The sequence below is a fragment of the Podarcis vaucheri genome (assembly GCF_965113315.1).
Source record: "Podarcis vaucheri genome assembly, chromosome: 7".
In the NCBI taxonomy this organism is placed as follows: Eukaryota; Metazoa; Chordata; class Lepidosauria; order Squamata; family Lacertidae; genus Podarcis; species Podarcis vaucheri.
In genome coordinates this window covers 28,562,451-28,590,410 of record NC_138765.1, presented here as the reverse complement: position 1 = coordinate 28,590,410, position 27,960 = coordinate 28,562,451, and the positions used below count along the sequence as shown (strand labels likewise).

Sequence of the window (27,960 nt, the reverse complement as noted above, 5' to 3'; positions counted from 1 at the left end):
CAGAGTTTGTTGCAAAAGGACTGCAGCTTAACACAGAACCCCCTCCAGAAGAGCTGTAATGCGATTGTATCAGCTCTTTTAAAAATTATCCATCTTTAAAAAGACTTGGTACACATTACAATTTATGTTGGGAATGTATGTTGATGCAAGATTTTTGGGATTTAATTTTGATAGAAATGATACATATTACTGAATAAACTATTGTTTGCTGTCCAAGATTAATGTTACTGATTTTTTATGAGGCAAATGTAGATATATTGTCAAAATAACTAGTCCTGGATATTATTTTGGCAGCTTGAATAGTAATTCAAGCCTCAAATGTTATATTGGATAATTAGTAACACTCATTCTACAATATAGCTACAGTGGAGAAATGTATAAATTATTTGATATTTTGACAGGGATTAGAATCTCCAGATACTTTTTTATGATTTGGCATTCCTTCATTACATATACAGAAGAAGCATCATTTTCAATACAAGCCTTGCCACAAGCCGGGCAAATCTGGAACTATACTTGGCAATCAAATAACACTAATATTCTTTCATGTGAAAACAACTTTTATTGCCACTTTTTTCTTGCATGACATGGACTTTATGTAACTGTACTTATTCTATGTGCCTATTTATCAATTTGCTTTTAATCTTTTAAATTTTCATCTCTTGCTTTCTCTCTTATAAAAGTAAATTTTAAAAAATTAAAACAAAAAAGTCAATTCCTACGACTTTTTTTTAATAAAAAAGCATTTCCGGCGGACACCTACAATTTCCTAGTGAACACCACGGTTCTAAACTTTCGCACTGCCGTCCGACGCATGTCTACTCTAAAGTAAACACAACAGAGTTCAACAGAACTCACATCCTAGGTAACCCTGCATAGTACTACAAGCAAAAGAAAAAGAGAAAAGAAAAATTAGTCGCGAAGCTCCCCCAGGCGGCTTTCATAGAGAAGGCGGGTTTCTGCCCTGAAGATTTCCTCCTCCTCCCGCTGGCCTAGGAAGGAGAGCCCATTTCCCTCTTTCGCAAACTTCAACTCCCAGCATCCCCTTCTGCCCCTGGTACGCCGGCCCCTCCCCCTCCCATTTACGTTACTCTAAGTGCGCAGATGGGCCCGAGCCTCCAACCAGTCAGCGGCCTCCCCTTTGGCCATTCCGGCCGTCACTCCCAGCACAGCCAATTGGACGTTTAACGTCAAGGGAGGACGCGCCATTCCCGAAGCGCCCTTACGCCGCTCGCGCCGCGGAGGGGCCGGCGCGGGGATAGGGGGTTGGTGGCGCAGTTAGCGTCGCGCAGGCGCTCTGCGGTCCGAGTCGGAGAAAGGGGAGGGGGCGGTGGGAGAAGGAGGTGGCGTTAGCTGGAGCCCCAGACAGCTGGAGGGGATAAACAGAGGAGGGGGCCGCGGAGGGCTCGGGTCCCAGCCAGGCCGGGGCTGCGAAGCCTGGCGACCGGCTCAGGCTGCCACCCAGCCACTCACCTCCCGGAGGGGACCCTGCCCTGGCTCGGGCTTCGGGCCGCCCCCCTGCATGGAAGTTCAGGGGCTTCGTCCACTGGCTGCTGCGGCTGCTGAGCCTGCCCTGAGGAGGCCTGACAGGTAACTCCCGTGACCCCCCTTTCCTTCCCTCCTTCCCCGTGAGAGATATCGGCTCCCCCCTCCCCACTTCTTTTTCTCCAAAGGTAGATGCCCCCCTCCAAGTGACACACGATCCGCCCCCCTGTACTTCCTTGATTCCGTAATAACCTATTGCCCCATAGTCTGTTTCACCCCCCCCACGTTTCCTCCCCCCTCCCCACGTGAATTTACAGGGGCACAAAATGGACCGCAGCATTTTGGGTTTCGAATAAGCATGTAGCTCCTCTGGCTGCTTTTGCAACCTCCCACTGTGTTCAAGGGAAGTTGGTGCACAGCTCACTCCAGGTCGTCCCCCCCCCCCCTTTGAGGTCTCTCTCTCTCTTCCTAGCAAATTCCAGGGTTAGTCTTTCACACAGCAACGAACTCCCTCTTCCCCTTCCTAAAGAGATGGTGTGCTTTGTGGCCCCAGCAGATTCACTGTGGCGGAAGCTTTTAAGGAAGGTAGGAAGTTGCCTTCATGCAGAGTCCATCTAGCTCAGTATTCTCTATGCTGACTGGCAGTGGCTCTCCAGGGTTTCGAATGGGTCTTTCCTGGCCCTCTGTGGAGATGCTGCATATTGTGAGCTGAGGACCTTCAATGAACATAGGAAGCTGCATTATACCGAATCAGTCCAATGATCCATCTAGCTCAGAAGTGTCCACCCCTTATCAGCAGCAGCTCGCCAGGATTTCAGTTAGGGCTTTCTTCCAGCCCTACCTAGAGATGCTGGGGGTTCTGCAGGAAAGGATGTGCTCTGCCAGGGAGCTATCACCCAAATTTTAATAGAGTAAGGCCCACTTTGTTAGCAGAATTAAAAGCCAAGTTCATTAAAGCTTCTGCCACAATATGAGGTATCGCAAGACTTTAATAGGTAATGTTGAGGCAAACATCTCAGATCAGTTAGCATAGAACAACTGTCCCTACCTTGACCATAGAATAGTTATTTCTCTTGCTGTCCTTGGAACACATTATTTTAATACAGTGCCAGCTGTATAAGTGATAAAGGTCTGGCAATATTTGTATGTGTTCAGCATTGTGATTGTGAGCAGGAAGGAGGTTTGGAAAAAGAGCAACTGTGTGCTCTATGTGGACACAGACACACAAACACCAGCCCTCCTCTCATTGCTAGTATTGCCTGTCTTTGTATCTTATGTTTACTGCCTTGCTACTGTTTCTTTCCTGTCTTGCCTCTTCTGTCAGAAAATTGTCCTTCCTAAATTTGATAAGTAAGTTCTTAAATTCTACAGTACTTTTAATATTATTCATAGTTGTAACCCCAACAGTTGTGAACCCTTGGTTGTTCCCATCCCACTTTTTTATGCATAGGGAAGTGAGGTATAAGTTAATGTTGTGCTGAGGGCCTCCTTGCATTTTCTTAGCTGTGGAGGAAATGTGTGCTAAGTTCTGACTTCCAAATACCTTTCCCTGATGCCCATTTCCCTGCTGCCTGGCCAATGATATCTTGCACCCTGCATCCCCTTCCTAAAGCATGCTCCTTAACTACCATTTTAGTGCATAATTTTAAACTGGGTTGGTTTTTGTTGTCAATTGGTATCCAAAGTAGGTTTATTTCGCTCATGCAATTCTGGGCTTTTGAAAATCTCTGTGCCCTGCTTTCTGCTGTGAGTGTGGGCATTTGTACAAAGCAGAGTGCAGTATTTCTTTTTATTGACATGTTTCCATGTAGACCTCATGGGGGGAATTAAACCTGTGCTTGCTTTTTATTGTAATGGCAAACATTAAAAAAAGGTATGAAATCATGTCACATATGTGCCTCTAACAGCATCAGAAAAGAGGTAGAACAAGCTCAAACATTAACCTGTAAAGCCAATCTAGATTAAATGTTTTACGTGTTAAATGAGTGTATCTAGCAAGTGTGAGGCTTAATGGCCAACCTGTGCTAAAGGAAGTTGGGAAACATCATTTGGCTCAATACTGGCTGACAGCCTATATGAGAATGTGTTCAACTACTGGTGGATGAATCGCATGACTGAATATGAAGATGGAAAAGTGCTTATAGGCATCATCTTGTTGTGAATGCAGATCTTCAGCATGCCTGTGATAAGTTACATTAGAAGATCCATAGAGCTCACTACAGCACAAGTATAGTTGCCAATCATACTTGGCTTGGTGGTATGATTGACAGATTTATTTTACTATTTGGAGTATGTTTATTCCATCTTTTGGGGTCAAAAACTCTTCAAAGGTAAAATAAAAAAAAATTCCTTCCAGTAGCACCTTAAAGACCAACTAAGTTAGTTCTTGGTATGAGCTTTCGTGTGCATGCACACTTCTTCAGATACACACTTCAAAGGTAGTTCATGTTTAGAAGCATAACAGTGATTTAAAACATAAAGGGTAGCCTTCTAACATGTTACATAAAGAAAATAGTGCCAGTTAAATTGTGAATTGGCAGCCTTGTTTAGTTAAAAATAGATAGAAATTATCAAGGCCTTAAGAATAATTTAAAAACAGCCAGAGAAGGAGCCAATCATACATCCATTGGAAGGAATTCCCCAGTGACAGGGCCACTACTGAAAAGTCTCTGTATCTTGTGACAACCAACCAAATTGATGTGAAGAGTGGGCCTCTAAGCAGTTATCACCACACTGCAGACAATTGAGGAGGATTAGTGACAGTATAAGTGGAGGAACAGGACTGTAGACACAGCAATTGCATTCTGTCCTACTTGCAGCCTGATTCCATACAGGCTATTCAGGCGTACCAGTAAATTCTACTCTGTTCAGTGAGATGTGCTCCCAAGTCAGTGTGTGTAGGAGTGTAGCCTTTTAAAGGGACAGGCAGCATTTTAATGTGGCAGTGTAGCAATCCTAGTCAGGCATCCAGTTTCCCATGCCACATGCTCAGTCTGTTTCAGGAAACACATCTGCATGGACTGAGAAGAAAGCCTCCCAAAGGGAGTTGACCCTTTACTTCCCCTTCTCATGTCATTGGAGCACTGTGTCTTGGCCAACTATCTTTCTTCTCCCTTTCAAAAGTGAGAGCTCCTTTGGGCTATTAGGCTTCTTTTGAGTGGTTAGCATAGTTTCTTGCTGCAGAGGCTGACAGCCAGACATAATTATATCAGTATGGGACAGAATGGCTGTCAAGTTCTGTCCCCTGTCACCAAGCCTGCCATGCGTTTCTCTGAGGCTGGACTCCATTGAGCACGGATTGCAATGCTGGCTGAATCCCATCCTGAAGAGGCATCCAAGTCTTCAACTGTTCCTCTGTGGAGAGATGGTGTCCTAGCTTCTTCATTCCTTTCTACCATTAAACAAGCCCCTTGGGGTTTCTGTGCATGATCAGTTATCTTGAGTGAGCACTGCAGCTTGTTTGTTTGCATGCATGATGCATGGCACAGCCAAAGCTCAAGTGCACTTTTACAAAAATGAGGAAAAGCCTATCTTGATATAGGCTGTTTTTCCTTGCTTCAGTGGTCGGTTGCATTGCTCGCATTCCTTCCTACAGTTTTGCCTCACGCTAACAGATTATAGGTAGTGGAATTGAGTGAGGATCACAATTCACAGCAAGTATGTAGCTAGCTGGTCAAGATAAGTGATGACTAATACGCCGGGATATATATAAAGTTAGTGGGGTGGGGGAACAAAATTTATTGAATTAGAAATTTTATCTTTATTAAATTTATATCCGGTTCTTCCCAAAGGAACCCAGCGCAGCAAACACATCAGTGAAAAAGCAATACGATTAAAAATGAACATTTAAGCATGTAAAAAGATCTAAAATCAATCAAACATTTATAAACAATTACAGTGGTACCTCGGGTAACAGACACTTCAGGTTATAGACGTTTCAGGTTACAGACTCCGCTAACCCAGAAATAGTACCTCGGGTTAAGAACTTTGCTTCAGGATGAGAACAGAAATCGCGGTGGCGGCAGCAGCAGGAGCCCCCATTAGCTAAAGTGGTGCTTCAGGTTAAGAACAGTTTCAGGTTAAGAACAGACCTGCAGAACAAATTAAGTTCTTAATCTGAGGTACCACTGTAAACATCTAGAAACAGTTTAAAACAATCCTTATCCTCTTGGCTAATAATTTCAAGGTTGCCAGGAACTGTTTCTTTGAGCTATCAAATGCCTGGGTAAACAGGAATGCTTTTAAATTTCCTCCTGAAACTAAGCAGTGAGGGATGCAGACCTCACCAGACCTCCCATAAATGGGTTTATGCCACACAGGTAGCAACAGGGCCTCCCCTGCCAGTCATAGGGCCTGAGATGGTTAATCCAAAAATCTCCAAGCCTTCCACACAAAATACTAAAGTAATTATCAGTAATATACAGATAAAACCAGCAGGATTTAAAAACCATTTTACGCACCTGACTTATGTCCAGATAGGTTTTCTGTACTAAAAAAAAAATAAAAAAAATTGGTCGGTATCTAGAACAGCATGATTAAGGTGCCTGTCTATTATTAATAGTCGGGGTGTTCCAAAGCGTAGGTGCTGTCATGCTGAAAGATCGACTCATGGATGTGGAGCAAATGTTATATAGCACTTGTAAAATTTACACAGATAGAAGTGACACATATGGGGCAAGGCACATATGGGGCAATCCCTCAAGTCAACTGGCCTCAAGCTGTTATGGGCATTATATACTAATAGTAAAACCTTGAACTGGGTGCAGTAGCAAATTGGTAGCCAGTGCAGATCTTTGAGCAGAGGTGTAAAATGCTAACAGGATCCCACTTGGTGGACCAACCACAAGGGAAGCCTCACATAGAGTTCATTGCAGTAATCCAGTCTTGAAGTTTCAATTGCCTGGACTACCTCAGCTGTCACAACTATCGTAAAGCTCAAGGTTCATAGGTGGCATGCCAGTGGATGCAAGTTGTTGGGGAGCAAGAGCAGAAAGGGGATGTTGCCTTCCTGCCCTGCTTCACTAGCTTCCTGAGGCACCTGGTTGGTCACTGTGGGGGAGCAGGTTGCTTGAACTAGATGGCCTTTGGTTGGATCCAGCAGGGCTCTTCTTATTTCCAAATGTGAGTGATGGATTCAGGCGGCTGATGGGGGAGAGGGGAGATCATAGTGGTAGGGCTAAGGGGAAAGGTGGTGGGAACTAATGACCTTGCATGAATGGGAGAAGGTGGTGTAGGACCTGAGCCACAAGGTGTTGTGATAGCCGTGTGTTTAGATGGCTTTAAAATGGGGTTAGGAAAGGCAGCAATATGGAGGTCATGTTATCAATGACTACTAGCCCTAATAGCTAAAAGGAATTTTCAGGTTCAGGGTCGTCTTCCAAATGCCATTTGCTGAGGGCGGTGAATCAAAGCAGGAGAGGACCCTAGCCATCACATCATGATTTTCTGTATAAATAATAAAAAAATCTTATCTTCCCCACCCCCCTTATTTGACCACAGGTAATTTCAATGCCTTCTGTATGGATACGAACTCTACTGGAATGCTCGGATGCACAGCAACACCTCCACTAGCTTGCTTTCGTCAGCCCTATTGTGAGAAGATGGCAAAAGCAAACATTACTAGAGACCTCATCCACAGGCAGCTCAAGGTACCTCTTGCGCTAAAGGGAGGGAGGAAGAGCAGTTGGAGTAGTTTGGTGTGGTCTCAGAAAACATACTTTTAATGTTTTAAGCTCAGATCAGATGTCATGGCCAAACCATGGTTTGGCTGTCAGTGGTGCTGGCTCTAGGTTCTTTTGAGGGGGGTAGAAGATGGGCAAAATTCCCTCTGAAGGCTTTCCTTGCTGAGTGGCTGTAGCACCTCTGCCCTGCCACTGCCCAGTCACTTGCCCTCACCCTCAGGACACAGTAGGCACAACTGCCTAGAGAGAGAGTGTGTTTGTGCTCTGTCTTATCACTCTCATTGCTGCTAGCCCACTTGGAGAAGGCAATGAACAGGTATATATGTATTTTACTTCATAGCCCAACTGTCATCTGTACAGATAAGCAGGTGGAATACAAAACATAAATAAAACAACCAGATGCACAACAATAAAATACAATTTGAAACAGACAAAGGCAACCAAAAAACAACCATTCACTTAAAATGTCTCTGGAAAATAACCTGACATCAGAATGATGACAGCTGTACTTGTGAGAAGAGGGCATTCTGCAATTAGGGCACCACCACAGAAGGCTCATTTATCTAATTTATTTTGCATTATTGTATGTTGCTTTTTGTCAAATATGCGCAAGGTGGCTTACATCAAAACAAATATTTATTAAAATTTATATACTGATTGGTTGCAAGACAGACAAACTCTCAAACCTCTTATATCTGTAGGACTTACAAAAGCAGTCAAAGTGCAATTAAAAATGATAACAAGCAATATTAAATGCAAACAGTAGAAGCTGCCGGGTGGTGGTGGTGGGGACACTTGAAATTAAACTAAACATGACCTCTGAAAGTTTCCGGAGAACAAAGAAGTCTTCACTATGTGCCAGAATCCCATCAGTCATGGCCACCCATGCGTCTCACATTGTTAAATATGGAGCTTCCCCGGTTGTGAAACAAGAAGAAGAACCTCCTCAGAAGATCTCAAAGCAACAGCAAGGAGAAGAAGCAAGGGGCTTCCTATCATTCCACAGTTCGGCTGCCACCTCTCCTTCACAGCCACCCTCCATACCCTGGATTGTGGGGGCACTTGGAAAAGGGCCTCCATGGATTATCGTAACACTGTGCCTTCTGTTGGAATGGTATAGAGTTAGATTTAAGAGCTCACATATTGATTCCTGACATAGTAAGGCATGATATCCATTTGCTCTTTATAGGAGAAGGGTGCCCTCAGCTTTGAACGACACTATCATGTCACTGACCCCTTCATCCAGCGCCTGGGCTTGGAGGCAGAGTTGCAGGTAAGTTGCAAGTGCTGGAGGAACTGAAGTACAGCTCCTCCCCTTACAATGACAGCTGCTGAATGCTAACGAAAATCCAGTTTCCCCCTCAAGGATTGGTGTGCCTCTTCTGACACGTTTTGCATTTATTTAACATTTTGTGTTGGCGAAGAACCACCTTCAAGTGCCACCGTTTTTAATCTCTTTCAGGGATTGGGAATCTGTTGTCCTCCAGGTTTTGTTGGACTCCAGCTGCTGCCATCCTTGACCATTGCTCATGCTGTCTGGGATGATGGGAGCTGGAGCCCAAGAGTGCTTGGAGAGGTTGTCCATCCTTAGTCTACTTGGATTTCCCCCTTCCAAGAGCTAGGTCTTTGCCTAAAAGAATTGAGCACCTACCTATGTGTTTGTGATATGCAAATCTCAGCTAGATCTAAAGCATCCTGTGAGTATCAGCCAAGCAGTCTAATCCTATGTGAGGTTACCTAGTTGTAAGGCTCAGTTCATTAGAAAGTGACATTATGAACCTACTTCCCTCAAATGTCCATGACCACATGGCCACCTTGTCTCTTATCCTCCTTATTTTATTGAACTAAGGCTTTTTAAACAGGAGCATGGGCTTTTGCAGACAGCAAGTTCTTTGGCAGGAGGTGGCAATTCAGTAGCCGCCCCACACTGGTTGGCACCAGATAACATGTCGGAACTTGATGTATCTGTATCACAACCCAATTTCAGTCATGTTGAATCCCTAAAATATCAGAGGTGGACATGATTTTTAAAGGGCATTGAGACTAGTCAGAGGGTGTTGTTGAGCCTACCCCCTGCCCAGTACACTTCCCTGTCTGAAACCTCCTTCCTAGCTGCCTTTCTTCTGGTGGGGCTGCATTGAGAAGAAGACCTTTCATAGGACAAGGAGAGTTCGGCACCCTTTCCTTTCTATCGGAAATCATAGAATCATAGAACTGTAGAGTTGCAAGGGTCATCCAGTCCAACCTCCTGTAATGCAGGAATCTCAGCTAAAGCATCCGTGACAGTTGGCCAAATGTTCTTTACATTGCTCCTTCATTTTATAAGGATTCAGCAGTGGCTGTGCTGACACATGAGCTGTCTGTTGTCACCTCTAGCATTGAGTCTCAGTTGCTCTAGACTAGAGCAGTCTTCTCCAACCTCCAGTTATTGTTGAACTCCAACTCACCACCAGCCCCAGCTAGCATGGCCAACGATAAAGGGTTAGTGAAATGGGGCTTGAGGATTCCTTTCTCTCTCCTCTCTTGGGAGTTATAGTCCAACAAGATCTGGAGGGTGCCAGAGGTTCTGATAAAGATCTTCTGGAGTTAGTGGGGGCTGCTTTGCATTTCCTGCAACTTACTCTTGTTAGTCGTGGTGTGGGAAGATTGTTTTCATGAAGTATGTGCAAGCAAGCACATTATGAGTAGTCAAGGGAGTGACAAGGGACAACTCACACTATACATCCAAATGAGGGTCTGAGAACTTAAAACTACAAGTGGAATTGGCCATGTCCGAATAGTGTGATATTTTATTTTATCCCCATCTTGGAATTCTGTAAAATCTCAAATTTGTATAACACTTTGCATTACCTTGTATAACTCTTTCAGGGTCATACTGGCTGTGTCAACTGCCTTGAATGGAATGAAAAGGGAAAGTAAGTATGTCTTAAAATTTAAAGGATGACTGTAGCATGTATCCAGTGGAGGGAACTCTGTAAAATGTGATGAGCAACTGAGTTTACGATGGGGCCACTTTCCATTTTGCTCTCTTGCTTAGCCAAATGGTGCCTTTGCTATAGTCTTCCCACTTCCAGCAGCAATTTTTCATTCGTTTTTAAAGTGTAGATCAAGCACATTCATGCTGTGGCTAGCAGTTGTCAAACTGAGAAGCCATTGCCTTTATGCCCTCCTTGTGAGCTTCTGAAGACATCTGGTTGGCTGCTATTTGAAATTACCGTATTTTTTGCACCATAACACTCACTTTTTTCCTCCTAGAAAGTAAGGGGAAATGTCTGTGCGTGTTATGGAGGGAATGCCTACGGGTGGCATGCCTACGGATTTTCCTCCTCTAAAAACTATGTGCGTGTTATGGTCGGGTGCGTGTTATAGAGCGAAAAATACGGTAAATGCTGAACTGGATGAGACCTTGGCTTAATCCAGCAAGACAAATTTTACTATGTTATTTCTTGCAATACATTGTCGTGACTTTCAGAAAGGATTAAATTGGGAGTGGAGAATCTGTAGCTCTCCAGAACTTCTTTCAGAATTTTTTTTACAGCCAAGCTGTGTATAAAATTTATGATATATAAAAAATAAGATGAAATAAGCAACATACATTCCCAACTCCTATCAGCCCCAGCCAGGATGGCCAAAGGTTCAGGAGGGTGGGAATGGCAGTCCAACAACATCTTCATGCCTGGATTAAATTCTGGGAGGTGGGAGTTATGTTAACCATAACATACTGTAAGCCATATAAAGGCAGGCTGCACAGTACAACCTGGAGACTTGCTGGAATAGAACCTGTGGACCATGTTTGACATGAGATGCTGGAAGTACTTTCTTACCTGTAAGTCAAGTCCTTGTATTGTGGGGAAAGTACAGTAGGGAAGAATAGACAACTCCATTAAATGTCTATGGAAAGCTTATCTGGCCAAGGGAACAGTTTAAATCAAAAGGCATTAGTTGGAGGTATGGGGCACTTTCCACAAATTGTCACCTGATGATTTGCCATTATCTTGTCCTGTTTCTGTCAATGATCATGCTGATAGTGGAGTCATTTTCTTCTCCTTCTAATTCCTTGCTGTGTGCTTCACAAACCTACATAGATTCTAGAGTGTCCCAGGTTGCACTTGCACCTGAGGTCTTCCTGCAAATGAATGTGGAACAATATGGAAGATCAGAGTTGTTTTCATGGGCAGCAAAGCTCATAACGCTTTGTCTCCTTTGACTTCTCAGTTTGCTGGCCTCTGGCTCTGATGACCAGCACACGATAGTGTGGGACCCGCTGCACCATAAGAAGCTCCTCTCCATGCATACAGGACATACAGCAAACATATTCTCAGTCAAGGTGAGTGGGTTTTGGACAAAGTGGTGAAAGGATGAGCAGAGGGGAAATGGTCTCTTTAAGCAGTATGCATTTACGAATGGGTCATGCAACAACATGTCACAGTGAGGAGTGTTGCTGTTCAGGATTCCAGCCATTCCATTCTATTGTCCCCTGCACTCAACATTTATGCAACATTTCTTGCCTACATTTATTCCTCAGTAGGCCAATTTTACGGTCGCCCTGCCTCCCTTTAAGGGTTTTGTTGTTGCTGTTTTGAGTTTTTGCTCTTCTGCAAACCTTGTGATTCCTCTAAGCCTTCAGTGGGGAGTCTTCAGCCATCTAGATGTTGCTAAACTGCAGCTCCCATCAGCCCCAGCAAGCCAGGCTCAAAACCTCATGTACTTGTCTGGCTACACAAGCAACGGCACTCGCAGTCTGAATATTTGAAACAGAGGAGAACTTGTAAATCTTCAGCATTGGGGAGCAGACTGGACACTGCTGTGACAAATGTATTGTGCAGTGTTTCAGACCCAGGGACAGCCCCAGGCATTTGGAGGCGAATAATTCAAATGATGCCTGACTGATGGTGCTGTTTCACAACTGGTGCCCATTTCAATAGCACTTGTCCCAGAGAACCTCCCAGTTGGTTGTGCCCTGTGGGTCAAATAATCTGTATTCCACTCTGCTGCCATTAATGGCACTCCAAATCCTCATGGTAGGGCTGTCTCTGCTTCAACTATTTTTACATGGCCCAGACTTGGACTGTTTTTGGATGGTCAGTGTTGTTATTTCCTCATTCCCCAGTCAGTATACCAGTGGTGTGAAATAGCTGTCATCAGCACAAACTTCTGGCATGCCTATTATGGCCTGCATGGGTTTTCTCTCATAGCTCATTGCATGCACACTAGCTGCTGTGTTTATGGTGACAGACTCATGTGACTGGTTCATCCAGTCCACATTCAGCTGAGGCTAAAGAGGGGAAAGGCGGCTGCACAGATTGAAAAGTGAAGCTTGCAGTTGTGTGACTCCCTTGCTGACATCAGAATGGATGTACAGACACCAGCTCCACACAGAAAATGGTAGAGGCAAGCACAAGCCCCAAGTTGTGATGTTTTTCCTGTATATGCTGAATGATGTGTGGTAGCTACAAATCTCTGGGTGAATGAGTGAATTGGGCAATGTATTGTGCATACTTATCACACTTCTCTGGGATGCTCCAGTTCAGCATAAAGCAGGATGTCATGTGCTGTGCTGTCTGAATAGGTGGATTTCCTTTGTCACCATTTTTATCTCTCAGTCTTCCATTTCTGTTCTTTTATATTTGAGCATAAAGCCACTTATAAAATTATTTTAAAATTATCACTCAGTAGGGCAGACAAAATAACCCACAGTTTGACCAAAAGTAACAATCATTTATTTCATAAAATTTATATACTGCTTGATTGTTTTGGGGGGAAAACACCACCACAAGACCCCTGAAAACAATTTGCAAAAAGAAGAAAATATATGTGGTGGTTCCAGTCAACATCAGGACACTCCTTGTTGTATGCAACTGGTGGGTCCTGCATGGTGATGTACTTACTCATACGCATTTCTCAAATATATAGTGGGTGCCAGATTAGCATTGTAGCAGCTCAACACATACAGATATGTGGTTCTTCCTTGCTGGATCAGGGTGTATCTCTAAGGCTGGACTGGGGAAGCTGCGGTCCTCTGGATGTTAAGAACATAAGAAAAGCTTGCTGGATCAGACCAATAGCTCATCTTATCCAGCATCTGATTCGCACAGCTTTCCCCCAGATGCCTGCAGGATCTGAGCACAAGAGCACCACCACCACCCCCAATTTCCAGCAGCTGCCATTCAGAAGCATTGCTGCCTCAGACTGTGGAGGCAGAGTGTAGCCTCCATCACTTCTAGCAGCCATTGACAGACTTATCCACCTTTAGCTTGAGGCCTGGGGCCAAATGAACTTCCTGCTTTCCCTGCCTCCCCAATTGGCCCTGAATTGTGAGGGGTCGAGATTTGAGATTATACCAGTCCTATCACCATGGTGTACCTGCCTTCCTGGCCATTTGCACATTGAACTTGACATGAGCATATGCACCAACACACACACACACACGCACAAAGCCTAATGTGCTTAATTCTCCCTGCAACCCCCGTCAACACACAAGAGTGTACATGCATGTACTTTATGTGCCCTGGAAACATTTGCATGCAGGGCTTGGGTTTCCTCCTCTTGTATTTGTCCTAAAAGCACTCTTAGGAAATACTAGAAATTTCACTGGAGGTGGGCACTTATCAGTTATGGGATGTATCCAGTGTTCTTTGTCTATAAGTGTAAGTTCTTTTGCGTTAGCAGCAGAAATTCATTGCACAATAGATTGTTGTACAATAAACTGCACAAGGTTACCAGCAACCCGCTTGCACATTACCTTGTGCAACAACATTCCCCTGGTGCAAAACACTTTGCCAGCGGAACAAGCAGACCACTAAGTGATTTTCATTTAGTGCTACATTGGATACAACCCAAAGCCAATCAAATGGGGCTGCTCAGCAGCAGTATCCTAAGCAGGCAATAGGATGCCTGTTTGCTGTGAGGGGAAAGTGTGGTTGTGTTGGAAGATCCATGCTTTGAAAATCTTGCTTTGTTTCTCCACAGTTCTTACCACATGCAGAGGATCGGATACTTATCACTGGGGCTGCTGATTCCAAGGTGCATGTCCACGACTTGACGGTTAAAGAAACCATCCATATGTTTGGGGATCACAAAAACAGAGTCAAGCGTATTGCCACAGCTCCCATGTGGCCCAACACCTTCTGGAGTGCGGCTGAGGATGGGCTGATTAGGTACAAGTGCTTTCTTATCTGAAGTGCAACAGCTCTTCCTACTAACGGCAGTGAATTTTGTGAGGATGCTAAGAACTCTCTGTTGGAAATTACAGTACTGCAGTTCCCAGGCTTGTGTGGTGTGAGAGCCAGAACTGTATAAGGTGCAATGCTGCCTTATACTGTGTTGATCATTGGCCCATTCAGCCCTGTACTGTCTGCTCTGTCTGGCAGCAGCTCTACATAGTCTTTGACAGAGACTTCACATTGGCCTGCTACTCTAAACCTTTAACTGGAAATGCCAGAAATTGCACCTGTGACATTTTTGCATGCAAAATGTGTGTTCTGCCAGTTAGCCTTCATCGAAGAGAACCCACCTAAGCAAAACCTAGGTAGGAAGAAGTAGACCAACAAAGCATTGGTGCCTTAATTCCCCACTTTCCTTGGTGGCTAAGTGTGTGATGCCTATCAGTAGCTTCTTCTGTTCTGTATGTACCTGTTAACACTCTTTCATTTGCTCATTTTTTAGACAGTATGACCTGCGAGAGAACAGCAAACACTCAGAGGTCCTGATTGACCTGACGGAATATTGTGGACAGCTTGTGGAGGCAAAGTGTCTCACTGTCAACCCCCAGGACAATAACTACCTGGCAGTGGGAGCCAGCGGGCCTTTTGTACGGATCTATGATATACGCATGATCCACAATCACAGGTAACGGTAGCTAATTCTTGGAGCTTGGTAGGGTTTAAGTCATCAGGCAGAAGGGAAAATAATGTAAAACCAAGAAGAAAGACTTGCACCAATTCACATGAACTGTAGAGGGGGCTGCAAACTCAGAGTTTACTACAGGTTCCTTAGCGTTAGCTGTGCTGGTTTTGTAGCAGCAAACCATCAGTCATATTGCTGTGGAACCAAGGCCAACATTTATTTTAAGCTTAGCCATAGAGTGTACTCTGCCATGAGATGGAGTGCTTGACTGCCTCACCATAAAGGTGGACATAATGCACTTTGAACATGACGGTGCATCCGGGGTCACATGAGTAATTTCTGTTGTCCAAACCTTGGAAATTGTTCAGCTGTGAGTGATATATGTGGCTGTTGTAGAGAAGTAGACTCTCGAAAAGTATTCAGGTTAGTTTATTGCAACAAAAGAGAGGGACCCGTAGCAGCTTTTAAAAGGTGGAATGATGTAGCACACAGTTTCGTTTCAGAGAGCTTGATTCTTGTACAGTATGATGTGGACAGTAAAGGTGGTGAATATATTCATTTATGTACATGCATAGAAAAATGGGGGGGGGCGGAGACCAGCTTTATAAAGTGAGATAAAGGGGTACATCTTGGTCTTTGCTTTTGCTGTAATTGAAAATTCTACACCTGAATGCGAAAGCTATCAGTAGTATGACATCATACCAAAGACTTGCAGGAAAGCACTGGCTTGTATGTACTGGAAGCTATTAAGTCTCGTTCCTGATTGAAAGTAAATCTATGCCGTTTTATTTTGTGTTAGCTACATTTGCTTGCCTTCCCCCCCCCCTTCTTCTTCCCTCCACTCTCTTTTGAATTGTTCCCATAGTTGAAATCTAAATTGGGAACTCTTTGGGACAATGATTTTTCTTTGTTTTGCTGATGTTAACTTGGTAAATTGCCATGTTTATAACAGCAGGAGTCTGTAAATAAAACTTTTTTAAAATAGTCAGACTTTAACATTGTCTGTTGCACTACACATGAAGGATTATTCCTTGTGGTAAGATGCAATTTGCATTCCTAATTTACACCAAGTGATAATGCCTCCCAAATTCAGCAGCCTCCTGTTCCATCAGTCCTCTTCTCCCATCTCTTTAATCATATAGAACTCAAAGACTGTCCCAGTATCCTCCCCCACTCTGCTCCCTGGTAGTTTCTTTGTGTTTCACCTTTTTAATTTAACAGCTTTGGTACTTTTCCTGCCCTCAAAACCAGCATCATCAAAATTAAACTCTTCCTCCCTTCTGGCTAGAAAAACAATGAAACAGAATCCCACAGCTGGAGTCCATACATTTTGTGACCGGCAGAAACCCCTTCCAGATGGTGCAGCACAGTACTATGTAGCAGGTAAGACAGTTTTGTGTGTTGTGACTAATCTGGGGTCTGCTTGTGTTCCAAAAGATGGTGGTTTTGCTGTCTCATTAAGGAGATGCAGGTGCTTTTAAGTTACTTGGACTGGGAGTGGATGGCTTAAACATGGATTTCCTTGACTGTTGATAGCTTAGTATGAGTTGAGAACTCCTTCATATCACAACTGGCAGGTGCTACAAAGGCCAGCACAAATATGAGATGCTTTTACGGTAAAGCACCTTTTGAAAGTTTGTAATAGTGGGCTGAGGTCACTTCCACTCTGTGAAGTTGCAGAGGTGAGCTATGCTTGAGTTTCTTCTTGTTCTTCAGGGCATCTTCCAGTGAAATTGCCAGACTACAATAACCGGCTGAGAGTTTTGGTAGCTACATATGTCACCTTCAGTCCTGATGGTACAGAACTCTTGGTCAACATGGGAGGGGAGCAGGTAAGAAGGATCACAGATGAATTGCCCATTAGAAATTGATGGGCAGGTGTTTTGGTACTGGGTTGTTGGGGGTTGTTGTTGCCATTTCCCAATTTTATTTCTTTGAGCAACCCTCACAGGGCTGGAAAGTCATTCAAAAGATTTCCTAGATAAAACTCAAAGGGGTCAAGGTCAGAACCACAAGGAGTGAGTGGCCTTTGGCCCATCCACAGTGCAGAAAATATTGCAAAATAGAGAAAGCAAAGATTCTGATCAAACCAAATATGAAACATAGTTCTCTTATGTGGAATTACTGGTGCTGGTTATGCCTAAGAGCTCCCATGAAGAAGACGTGAAACATGTTGGGATCAAACCATACTTCCCTGCACCTGGAAGTGTCATCCCTTCTCCTTTCTCCAAATCTAGGTTTGCTACCACATAAATCTCTGGAAGGGCCTATTTAATTATAGACTTGAAGTTAAATACAGTGGTGCCCCGCAAGACGAATGCCTCGCAAGACGGAAAACCCGCTAGACGAAAGGGTTTTCCGTTTTGGAGGTGCTTCACAAAACGAATTTCCTATGGCCTTGCTTCGCAAGACGAAAATGTCTTGCAAGTTCCTGCGGGGTTTTTTCCCTCCCCCCCCTTTTTCCCAAGCCGCTAAGCCGCTTATCAGCTGATCCTAAGCCGCTAAGCCGCTTAACAGCTGATCCGCTAAGCCGCTTATCAGCTGATCCGCTAAGCCGCTTATCAGCTGATCCGCTAAGCCACTTAACAGCTGAGCCGCTAAGCCGCTTATCAGCTGAGCCGCTAAGCTGCTTATCAGCTGATCCGCTAAGCCCGCTAAGCCGCTAATAGCGCTAATCCGCTAATGGGCTTGCTTCACAAGACGAAAAAACCGCAAGACGAAGAGACTCGCGAAACGGATTCTTTTCGTCTTGCGAGCCACCACTGTATATGAATTGCTTTCACTGAAAAGCATTGCATTCACTGCGGGGCCAGGTAGCTCTGAGCCCGGCCTTGGCTGGGGAGGGCGGGGTATAAATAAAAAATATTATTATTATTATTATTATTATTATTATTATTATTTTATTTTATTATTTTATTTTATTATTCAATGGTAGTGGTTTCATACATGTGGACGATCGCTTGGCAGTCATTAAATGATTTGCACAGTGCTCGTTCTGGGCAGCTAGTACTGCATATGTTTTGTAGTAGTTCCTCATCCCTCCAATCTCTTTGGGTTGAGAGTTTCCTGAAGAGAACAGCTGTGGGGACTTTCCATGAAGGTCATGAATCCCTTGGGTTGCCCTCTAGATGTTGCTGGGCTAGAAGTCTCACCATTCCTGACCATTGGCCATGTTAGCTGGGGTTGGAGTCCAGCAACATCTGAAGGGCACAGAGTTCTCTATCCCTGCCTTAACTGTCTCTGAAAATCATAGGTCCCCTGGAAATGCTGGCAATGAACAAACACCTTATCCTTCCCAGCACTATCTGATTTTGGAAGCAAAGGAACACTTTCTTTGGTACTAGGAAAGTGTGACTTGGTGTACAGAACATGAAAGTGACATGGTCTCTGTCCATAGGTGCTTCCTTTTGGTAGTTTCACTGCAGGCTGTAGACTTAAGCTGGCTTTTCAGTGTGTATTATTATATTTTAAAAAATCATACTCATGGTTTTCAGAATAGGAATTTTGCTGTTGTGTATGAAGCCACATAAAATTGCCATTATATCCTTCCCTACTCTAAATTAATAAACTCATTCATGCTGTGTGTGTGCACACTCCAAGGCATGGGACACATTTTGGTAATTCTGATAATTCTGGGACCATTCCTAGGCTTCTGCAAGTAGTCCTAGGAACATATGAAGAAATCCTTTTCCAAATGCAGGAAGTTTTTCCGTGGTTGCTTTTGTTCTCACCTGACAAATCAGTTTTCTAAGTCAAAGAGGTGGCTTGATTTAAAATTTCCATAAACTGATATAGTTTTGTTGTTTTATGACGAAGAAGCTGTTCTGTATATAACTCTGAAATCCATGGTTCTTTCTTAAGGCATCACTAGGCATTCAGTTCCCAGTGACCATCTTTTGAGGGTGGGGAGGCGCCTTTTGGGTTCTGAAGTCATGTTTTACATTACCCAGCAGAGGACATAGTTGCTCTCTACTAGAAACGTGCATGTTCATCGTAACTGGCAGAAAACAAATCCTTTTATTTCTTCATCATAACTTGGCTTGTAAAGCCTGCAAACTTACTGTCCTCCACTTGATTTCTAGGTTTACTTATTTGATCTGACTTACAAGCAGCGGCCATACACTTTTCTCCTGCCAAAGAAATGCCACTCTTCAGGAGGTGAGCGAACTACACTTATCTTGAATTGAAGAAAGCGCCTGTATTTGTATTCAACTCTTAAGGCATTTCTTTGTGGCCACTCTAGCTTTCCGCCTGTTTCTAGCCCTCTTGGAGGTTGACATAGATTTCAAAACTGGTGTTGTTCTTGGAATGGTGGTTGTGTGGAGGACTTGCAACTCAGTTCCAGCAAATTTTACAGCTTTTTATTCCCAATCAGTGTAATTTAAGTGTCTTTGAACAAACCGGGGAGAGTCCAGTCTTTAATTACTTAATGGGCTTTGCAGTATCCCATAGATAATGTGGTGAGCCTCTCCTTGCTATTCCGCCCCATTGTTTTTTGGTGAATAAGTACTAGATACCCATTTTGACTTTGGTCACATTCATGCCATTGGTATGTGGCTTTTGTTAATAACATGCAAGTAAAATATGCAAAACTCGCTGTCACATTGGAAGTGGTGATCTTTACCAAACAAGTTGCCAAGGTAGGTAACTTATGACATGCTGTGGCTTTGCTTAAGAAATAAACGTAATGGAATGTCAGAGCATGTTGCAAAGCAGAAAATGGGACTTTTTATATTGAGTTGTAACTCCCCAGTGCATACCTCTTTGCAGAGCAATAAAACCAGATGCTTATAATGGATAGACACTTATTTGCTTAAAGGGAATAGGGCTGAGGGAAGTGTATGAGGCAGGACTTAGTGGCTTTGAACAATCAACGAAGCTAATGAAACAGCACCGCAAGGCTTCCTCTTTCCCTGTACCACTGCAAATGGAAGCGACATTGCTGACTTCGCTTACCACCCATAGTGCAGTTCTCTCTGTGTTAAGGGTTTCTCTCCCATTTGGAATAGTACATCATGGAGTTGGTGGTGTAATGCTAGCATGTCAGGACACTACAAACATAAGCTAGTTCAATAGCCAATCTCCCTTTCCCAGGAACTGTAGTTTTGTGTGTATGTGCACCAGGGGTGGGGGATAGGGATCTTAACAAAATTGTTGGTGCTCTCGCTGACGTACGATTCCCTTGGGTTGCTTGGGAAAAGCTATTATCGTTAAATATGAACAAAGCCTACTAGTTTGCCATTTAGTTGTTATTTTTTGTTAAGTTCAAGTAAATGTGCCTCTGGAGGGAGCTGTATGCCCACGTCTGCATTCCTGGTTGATGTTGACTTTTGAGATACCTGGCACAGGCTAGCGACAAAGAGTTTTCAGAGATCCAGGAGCAGCTGCATCTGTCCAAAAGTCCAGGCGGGGGCGAGGACCATAGCACTTCTCAAGCTGGCAATTGCATGGGGGGGAAGTGGGTGCCTACTTGATGTGTGTCATTAGGCCCCCTTTGCCTTGAGTTGACCCCAAACAGGATACCTCAGCAAGCAGGTCAAAGTGGCTTCCCAATGCCTTGCCAAACCCTTCATCTGTAATCAATAAAAGTTGTGGTCTTATTTGGCCCAAGCTACGTGCCTTGTATAATTGGTATGGGTGGTCCTTGGAGGTGGGGGCGCCAGGCTTACACAATGAGCTGTGAGCCAGGGAAGAGCAGATTGAAATCTTGCTCCTTGATGAATGGCTACAAGTTCTATGTGAGTTACGAGTGTTTATTTCTGGGATGCAGGGGGTGGTGGTGGTTCGAACATATGCACTTTGTTTTACCCTTGGCCTCCTTGAGGATCGATGAGTCCATGAAACTGAATGGCCAAGTATGTGCAAGATGCCTGCACATTATCTGCAACTTACACCTTGCTTGTCTTTCCAACACTCAAGAGGTGCAGAACGGAAAAACATCAACCAATGGCGTGTCAAATGGCATCCATCTCCACAGCAACGGCTTCAGGCTGTCCGAGGGGCGAGCACACATAAGGTAAGGTGACATGATTGTCTTAAATGGTTTTGTATTTTTGATCTAAACCGTGTCCAAAAAGTTCTGGGAATTTACTTGAAGAGACTGAGAGTGAGAGTCAACTTGACTGGAAACTGTGCCAAGTCTTCACCACCCTGGTGCCCTCTAGATGTTTTAGACTACAGCCTCATCCAACACAGCTGTACTGGTTGGGGCTGCTGGGAGTTGTTGCTGTTGTTGCCATTAATGCTATAATCTTCCACATATATCTCAAGGTGATGTACAAAGCATAATAAAGCCAACGAAAACCACTTAACAACTGCACGAGAAAGAGCAGAATATAATTTTTTAAAAAAACAATACAGAACAGACTTCCATGGCAGAAACTTGTTTATCCAGCTGCGAGAACTGATTGAAATAAAAGTGTATTTAGTTTTATAAAAGCAGAGTATAAATTTAATAAATCAAAGGGAGGTTGGGGGTAAGGAGGGGTTCCATGGCCAGGATCTGTCTTGACATATTCCAGCTCTCCTCTCCTCCCCTCCTTTCTGAAGTCCACAGGTGGAGCTGCCTCCCTATCTGGAGAAAATCAAATTGCAAGCCAACGAGGCTTTCGCTTGTCAGCAATGGACTCAAGCCATCCAGCTTTATAGCAAAGCTGTTCAGAAAGCCTCCAGCAATGCCATGCTGTACGGAAACAGAGCTGCTGCCTACATGAAGCGCAAGTGGTAAGCAAACGAGGCCACTTTCCTTAATGAAATGAGCCTCTCTTGCCATCTTAGGATAGCACTGTGGATACCTCTGCCCTTCCCTTGATCTCAAGAGTATGTGGATATTACTTCCTCCATAGGCAGCTGTCAGTCTGACTGCTAAAGCCACTGGCCTGCAGACTCTCTCGTGGGCTGTCTCTTTTTTAGACTAGCCTTCCTCAACCTGATGATGCCCAGACATTGTTGGACTCAAGCTCCCATCAGCACCAGCCAGCATGACCCAGGGAGCTGTAGTCCAACATCATTTTGAGGGCACAAGGTGAGGGGAGAATGCTCTCGCCAGAGGAGCCACATGAGCCCCCCCCCCGATAGTTTATGCCTTCCTCTGCTTATCTCCTAACAAAAATAATGTCTTTCCCTCCTGGGAAAATTCTGCAAGCAATGATGCCCATATATCAGGACCAAGTATAGTCTGGCTTTTGCTGCTGTAGAAGGGAAGCAGAGGTGCTTCTGTTTTGAGGGAAATGTGGGCTCATTCATAGTTCCGTGGTAGAGTGCATGGTTTGGATGTAAAAAGTTCCAGGTCCAATCCCAGGCATTCCAGGTAGGACTAGGAAAGACCAGGTCTGAAACCCTGGAGAGATGCTATCAGACATTTCAGAGAATACTGAACTAGATGGGGGTAAATGAGTTTTGGAAGCAAGAGGGGAAATGCTTTCCCACTGAATAATTAGGATTTTTGTCACCTTTACAGGGATGGAGATCACTACGATGCATTGAGAGACTGCTTAAAGGCCATCTCCCTAAATCCATGCCACTTGAAGGCTCACTTCCGCCTGGCTCGCTGTCTCTTTGAGCTGAAGTATGTGGCAGAAGCACTGGAGTGTCTGGATGACTTCAAAGGAAAATTCCCAGAGCAAGCACATAGCAGTGCTTGTGATGCACTGGACCGGGACATCAATGCAGCCCTTTTCTCAAAAAGTGATAATGGTGAGAACTGTTGTGCCAGCGTATTGCCATCCTGCCCTGAGCATTGGTGAAGGCTTAGATTCCTTTTCTTAAATTATCAAACCTCTGAGGTATACATGATTCAAGACTATTCAGCTGCAACTTGCATTAGCACTGCACTTTTCTTTTTATGCCTTTGTTTTTCCGAACAGCGCAGATATCAGTTGTATGGTGGTGGGTGTAATTTAGATCAGGGCCAGACTGAGAAGCTAAGAGGGCCACATTCAGCCCCGGGCCTGAGGTTCCCCACCCCAGGATCCAATAATTTCTGAGGTCCCTTCCAGCTTTAAAATTCCTAGGTGGTTGTTGTTGTTTAGTCGTGTCCAACTCTTCCTAGGCAGAGGATGTTATTTATCGCTGTGAAGTAGGGTAGACTGAGAAGCAGCAAAGCTTTCTTGTGCTCTCCCAAGTGCTAGAAACAAGTAACACTGTGTTTGACTTTTTTTAGCGGAAGACAAGAAAGGGAGCGGCCCTATCTGGCTGCGAGCAACGGGCCGAAAAGATTCCATTTCGGATGATGAGATGGTGCTGAGGGAGCGCAGCTATGACTACAAGTTCAGATACTGTGGCCACTGCAACACCACCACAGACATCAAAGAGGCCAACTTTTTTGGCAGGTATGTCAACTTCTCTCAAGGTCAGGAGTGGAGTTTCTGCTGTTTATGTGTTGCCCTTCCATCTGTACTGCCTGCTGAATTAGGGAATTCGAGGGAAATTTTGTTTGGTCCACATTTTACAATGATCAAACCTAACTCTTGCTTCAATTCTTCTACTTACTCTCTCCAACAATCCCTGCCCCTCCCTCCCAGCAATGCACAGTACATTGTCAGCGGCTCTGACGACGGCTCCTTCTTCATCTGGGAAAAAGAAACAACAAACCTGGTGCGGGTGTTGCAAGGCGATGAGTCCATTGTCAACTGCCTCCAGCCCCACCCGAGTTACTGCTTCCTGGCCACCAGTGGCATTGATCCAGTCGTACGGCTGTGGAATCCCAGACCAGAGGTATGATCAGACAAAGGATTAGACAAATGCATGGATCTGCCTTCTACAGGCAACCTCTAGCCCTGGTTGCTGAATGCTACTTGCATGTGCTGACCTTTAAAGCCCTAAAAGGCCTCAGCCCAGTATACCTGAAGGAGCATCTCCACCCCCATTGTTCAGCCCGGACACCGCGGTCCAGCACCAAGGGCCTTCTGGTGGTTCCCTCACTGTGAGAAGTGAAGTTACAGGGAACCAGGCAGAGGGCCTTCTCAGTAGTGGCGCCCGCCCTGTGGAATGCCCTCCCATCAGATCTCAAGGAAATTAACAACTATATGACTTTTAGAAGACATCTGAAGGCAGCCCTGTTTAGGGAAGTTTTTAATGTTTGATGTTTTATCGGGGGGTTTTTATATTCCATTGGGAGCCACCCAGAGTGGCTGGGAGACCCTGCCAGATGGGTGGGGTATACGTAATAAATATGATGATGATGATGTTCAGAGCAATGTGCCTGCCGTGGGTTAAGCTTGGAAAACCAAAAGCAGCCCCACCCACTTTGGTTTGCCCAGCGTGAGCAGCTAACGTTGCCTGTTGCCCTTCCTCTTGTTTTGCAGAGCGAGGCACTGAACGGGCGAGTGGTGGAAGACATGGAAGGCGCTTCCCAAGCCAACCAGAGGCGGATGAACGCTGACCCACTGGAGGTGATGCTGTTTAACATGGGCTACCGGATCACAGGACTGACTAGTGGTGGGACTGGAGGCTCAGATGATGAAGACAGCTCCGAGGGGCAAGTCCACTGCCGGACCAGCTAAAGCTGAACTGCCTCTCCTTCCCATGATTTTGGGGTTTTTTTGTTTTTGTTTCTTTGTTTGAAGGGAAATCTAGTTTGCTCAGTTTGAACTCTGATGAACGACTGCACTGTTTCACACTATGCACAGAGTAGGACACGTCAGCAGGGGCAAGAGTGGCTTTGTTAAACTGCTGCTACTATTTCTTCCCCCCTTTTGCCCCGTTCCACTATTGAGCAGCATGGTAACGCGGCCTGTTGAGTTTTGCCTCCCAGCAGAATCTAGTCTGTACAGGGGTTCCTTTTCCACGTTGTCTGTGAGCAGTGTAAAACTGGTAGCCATCCCCTCCTCCAGCGCTGCTGCATGGCCTGGACGGCGGGAGGCATTGCCTACATGAATGCATTTTACAGAGAGGATGTTTAAAAACTCAATAAAATGTAAAACTAGGGCAGGGATTATGGAATTAAGTTTAATGCGGTGATCTGTGTCTCTGAAGCTTGGCTTGCCTGCTCTGCTGCTAGCTATTGGCCCATAGTTGTGGCCTCTCTGGTGTCTCTTTCAGCCCACAGAACAGCTGATGAGCCCAGCCTCTGCATCTAAAGCCATGGTCACAACCAAGTGGCTAGAGAGAACATGGGCAGCTTAATTCATGTGACTCTGGAGGTGCAAAATACATGACACCAGGCAGAGAAACTGACTTCCTGGTATTCAATACTTTATTTCTTCCATGTGCAGAGAGAGAAATGGCTGTAATAGAGAGAGGCCCTGACACGGGGCTCTGTGACTTATGTGACTGGAGCTAGTAAAAAGACCTGATGTTGCTGCTCTTTGGAAAACTCCTGATTCCCCCACCCCACCCCCGGCAACTTCTCCCAGAATGTTTTCTTTCTTGTGTGTCTATGGTTAGGCATGTGGCGTATGTGGGACATGCCTCATCACTGCTTGGGACTGAATGCTGAAAGTGAACTGATTCGCTGGCTCTCCGCAAGGTTGTCCTTCCCCATTTCCTTGACATTTGTGTGACCTCCCACCTCTGCCATGCATAGAGGAATCTCCATGGGGTTTGTGAACTTCTTAGTGGAGCCGCCTATCCTTTCTCAAACCTTGTTTCAGGTGGGCAGGAGTCTTTAAAGTGGCACAGGATGTTGACTCCTCTTTTTTGTTAAATGACTCCATTTTACCTGTTTGCTTCCAGCCATCAAATGGATACCACACAGTTGATGTAACGTGGCTTTTTAAAAAATATGATTGTGACCTAAGTCCCAAGAGTCCCTGCGCAATACACGTAACATTTGTTCTCTCCTCATTTATGTTAAATTCTAGCATTGTTCCTTGAGGTAAGAATGGAGGGTGGAGAGAGAAAGGTATGCATGACCAGGACAAATGCTACGTTAAGGTTGGCTTTTAGGAACACAGAATTCCTGTGTTTTGTGAAGGAAAGGACATGTTTGAGAAAGTGATCTCTGGACATGGCACACACCTTGACGTCTTTTGTGTCACATCTCTGGAGCAAGTGGTTGCAGAAATAATGGTGGCATAAAATCTGCTGTCAGTACAACTTCAGGGTGTGATGGTGTCGATAATGCGCCATTGTCTTGAACCAACTCAGACCTTCTCTTCCAGGTAACTCTTCTCTGGGATTTATGCTTGGAATTGGAAGCAAGGCAGGCAGCCATTTGTGGGTGGGTGTTGAGGAGAAATATGACTGTAACATTGCTGTCTCCATTAAACATCTTTGCTTTGCCTCCCCTTGAAAATGTGTGCCCTGAAACAAGACCTTCAATAGCATCCCATGGTCTTTCTGAGTAGAATGACATACTGTAGTCTTGCATCATGTAGTGCAGCATTCTCCAACTTGGTTCTCTCTAGATCAGTTGGGGCACCAGGTGTTGTTGGACTACAATTCCCAACCCCCCGACAACTGGTCATGCTAGCTAGGAATGATGGGAGTTGTACTCCAACAACATCTGGGGACCCAAGGTTGAGAAAAGCTGCTCAAGGTGATGTTGAACTCAAATACATAGCTGTCCCAGCAAGAATGACCAGAGGCCAGAGATGGTGGTTGTTTTAGTCCAGCAATGTCTGGTGGGGCACCAGGTTTGAGAAATCCTGTTCCTTTCATGGTCCCCAATATGTTAACCAGGAAAAAAACTATGTTGTCTTTTGGCTCAACCCTTGCCAAAGCCAAGATGTATGCATATTATACAGAAGCAAAGACCTTGGTTTCACATAATTTTTTGTCACTAAGCAAATAGTGATTGTATACCCTTGCAGTCTGCATTACTCTTAGGAAACTTGGGCCAGACTATGCCAACTGTAGATTGCTCCCCCTCCCCATTTACTCAAACCATATTCTGTTGTCTTGGCTGGACAGCCACTTCCAATCTATCACTTTTTTATATTCACTGCACGCCACAGTCTCTTTAAAAATCAAGAGCATTGCTGTGTTTTCAAGGATCTTAAAAACAGAATATCTTCTCTGAGTTGTAGGTAAGAGTTTTCCCTTGCAGTTTTCTTATTTCGGGAACTTTCCAGTTGCTTAAAAGTACCCCCCCAACCCCCCCCCCGAGTTAATTGCCTAGTATTTAGGTCTCTAGGGAAGGAAATATATTTTTTTCTTCTGTCCCACCCACTTGTTTTTGCTGGCTCACCCTGCCGCCTTTTTCATTTCATTGGCAATGCACTTTCTCCAGTCTGTAGGACATAAGGTGCAAGCTTGGGTCTGCCTCCACTCTGCTCTAGAAGAATATATATATATACACACACACACACACACACACACACACACACATACATATATACATATATACAGGTATATGTACATGTACAGTGGTGCCTCACAAGACGAAAAGAATCCGTTCTGTGATTCTCTTCGTCTAGCGTTTTTTTTGTCTTGCGAAGCAAGCCCATTGACGGATTAGAGGATTAGCGGCTTAGAAAAAGGGGGGGGGGAAACCCCCGCAGGAACTCGCAAGACATTTTCGTCTTGCGAAGCAAGCCCATAGGAGATTCGTTTTGTGAAGCACCTCCAAAACGGAAAACTCTTTTGTCTAGCGAGGCATTCATCTTGCGGGGCACCGCTGTATATGTGTATAGAGAGAGACAGGCAGACAAGAGAGACAGAGCAGGGTGACCACTGCTTCAAAAACATTGCAGTCTAGGGATAGCCAACATAGTGTCTGCCCTCCAGATGCTGTAGACTACAACTCCCATTGCTCCTGACTATTGACCATGCCAGCTGAAGTTGTGGTCCAGAACATCTGAAGAGAACCATATTGTTTTACCCCGTTGTAGTCTTTTGGATTCTCCTTGGACCTTCAAGCATCCTGTTCATTGGATTCAATTGGCCACAGCGTTAGAACCATCAGCAGCCTCTTGTTTATTATAAATGGAGCAAAAGGAATAAAACCGCTTTGCGCATGGTTGACTATGGAAAAGCAGCATACAAATCGATGATGATGATGTATTAG

General features: G+C 44.7%; 1 protein-coding gene across 1 annotated transcript; it reads left to right on the top strand.

Annotated features, from left to right (window-relative positions):
- Window positions 1-1,329: 1,329 nt before the first annotated feature.
- On the top strand, window positions 1,330-26,247 carry WDTC1 (WD and tetratricopeptide repeats 1). The gene is made up of 16 exons (XM_082233343.1): window positions 1,330-1,590; window positions 6,985-7,133; window positions 8,356-8,439; window positions 10,035-10,081; window positions 11,382-11,493; window positions 14,136-14,323; window positions 14,832-15,014; window positions 16,300-16,394; window positions 16,728-16,843; window positions 19,094-19,169; window positions 20,931-21,027; window positions 21,561-21,734; window positions 22,471-22,706; window positions 23,173-23,341; window positions 23,534-23,726; window positions 24,317-26,247. The coding sequence occupies exons 2-16, from the start codon at window positions 7,005-7,007 to the stop codon at window positions 24,512-24,514; spliced, it is 2,097 nt and encodes a 698-aa protein (XP_082089469.1). The 5' UTR covers window positions 1,330-1,590; window positions 6,985-7,004; the 3' UTR covers window positions 24,515-26,247.
- Window positions 26,248-27,960: the final 1,713 nt, after the last annotated feature.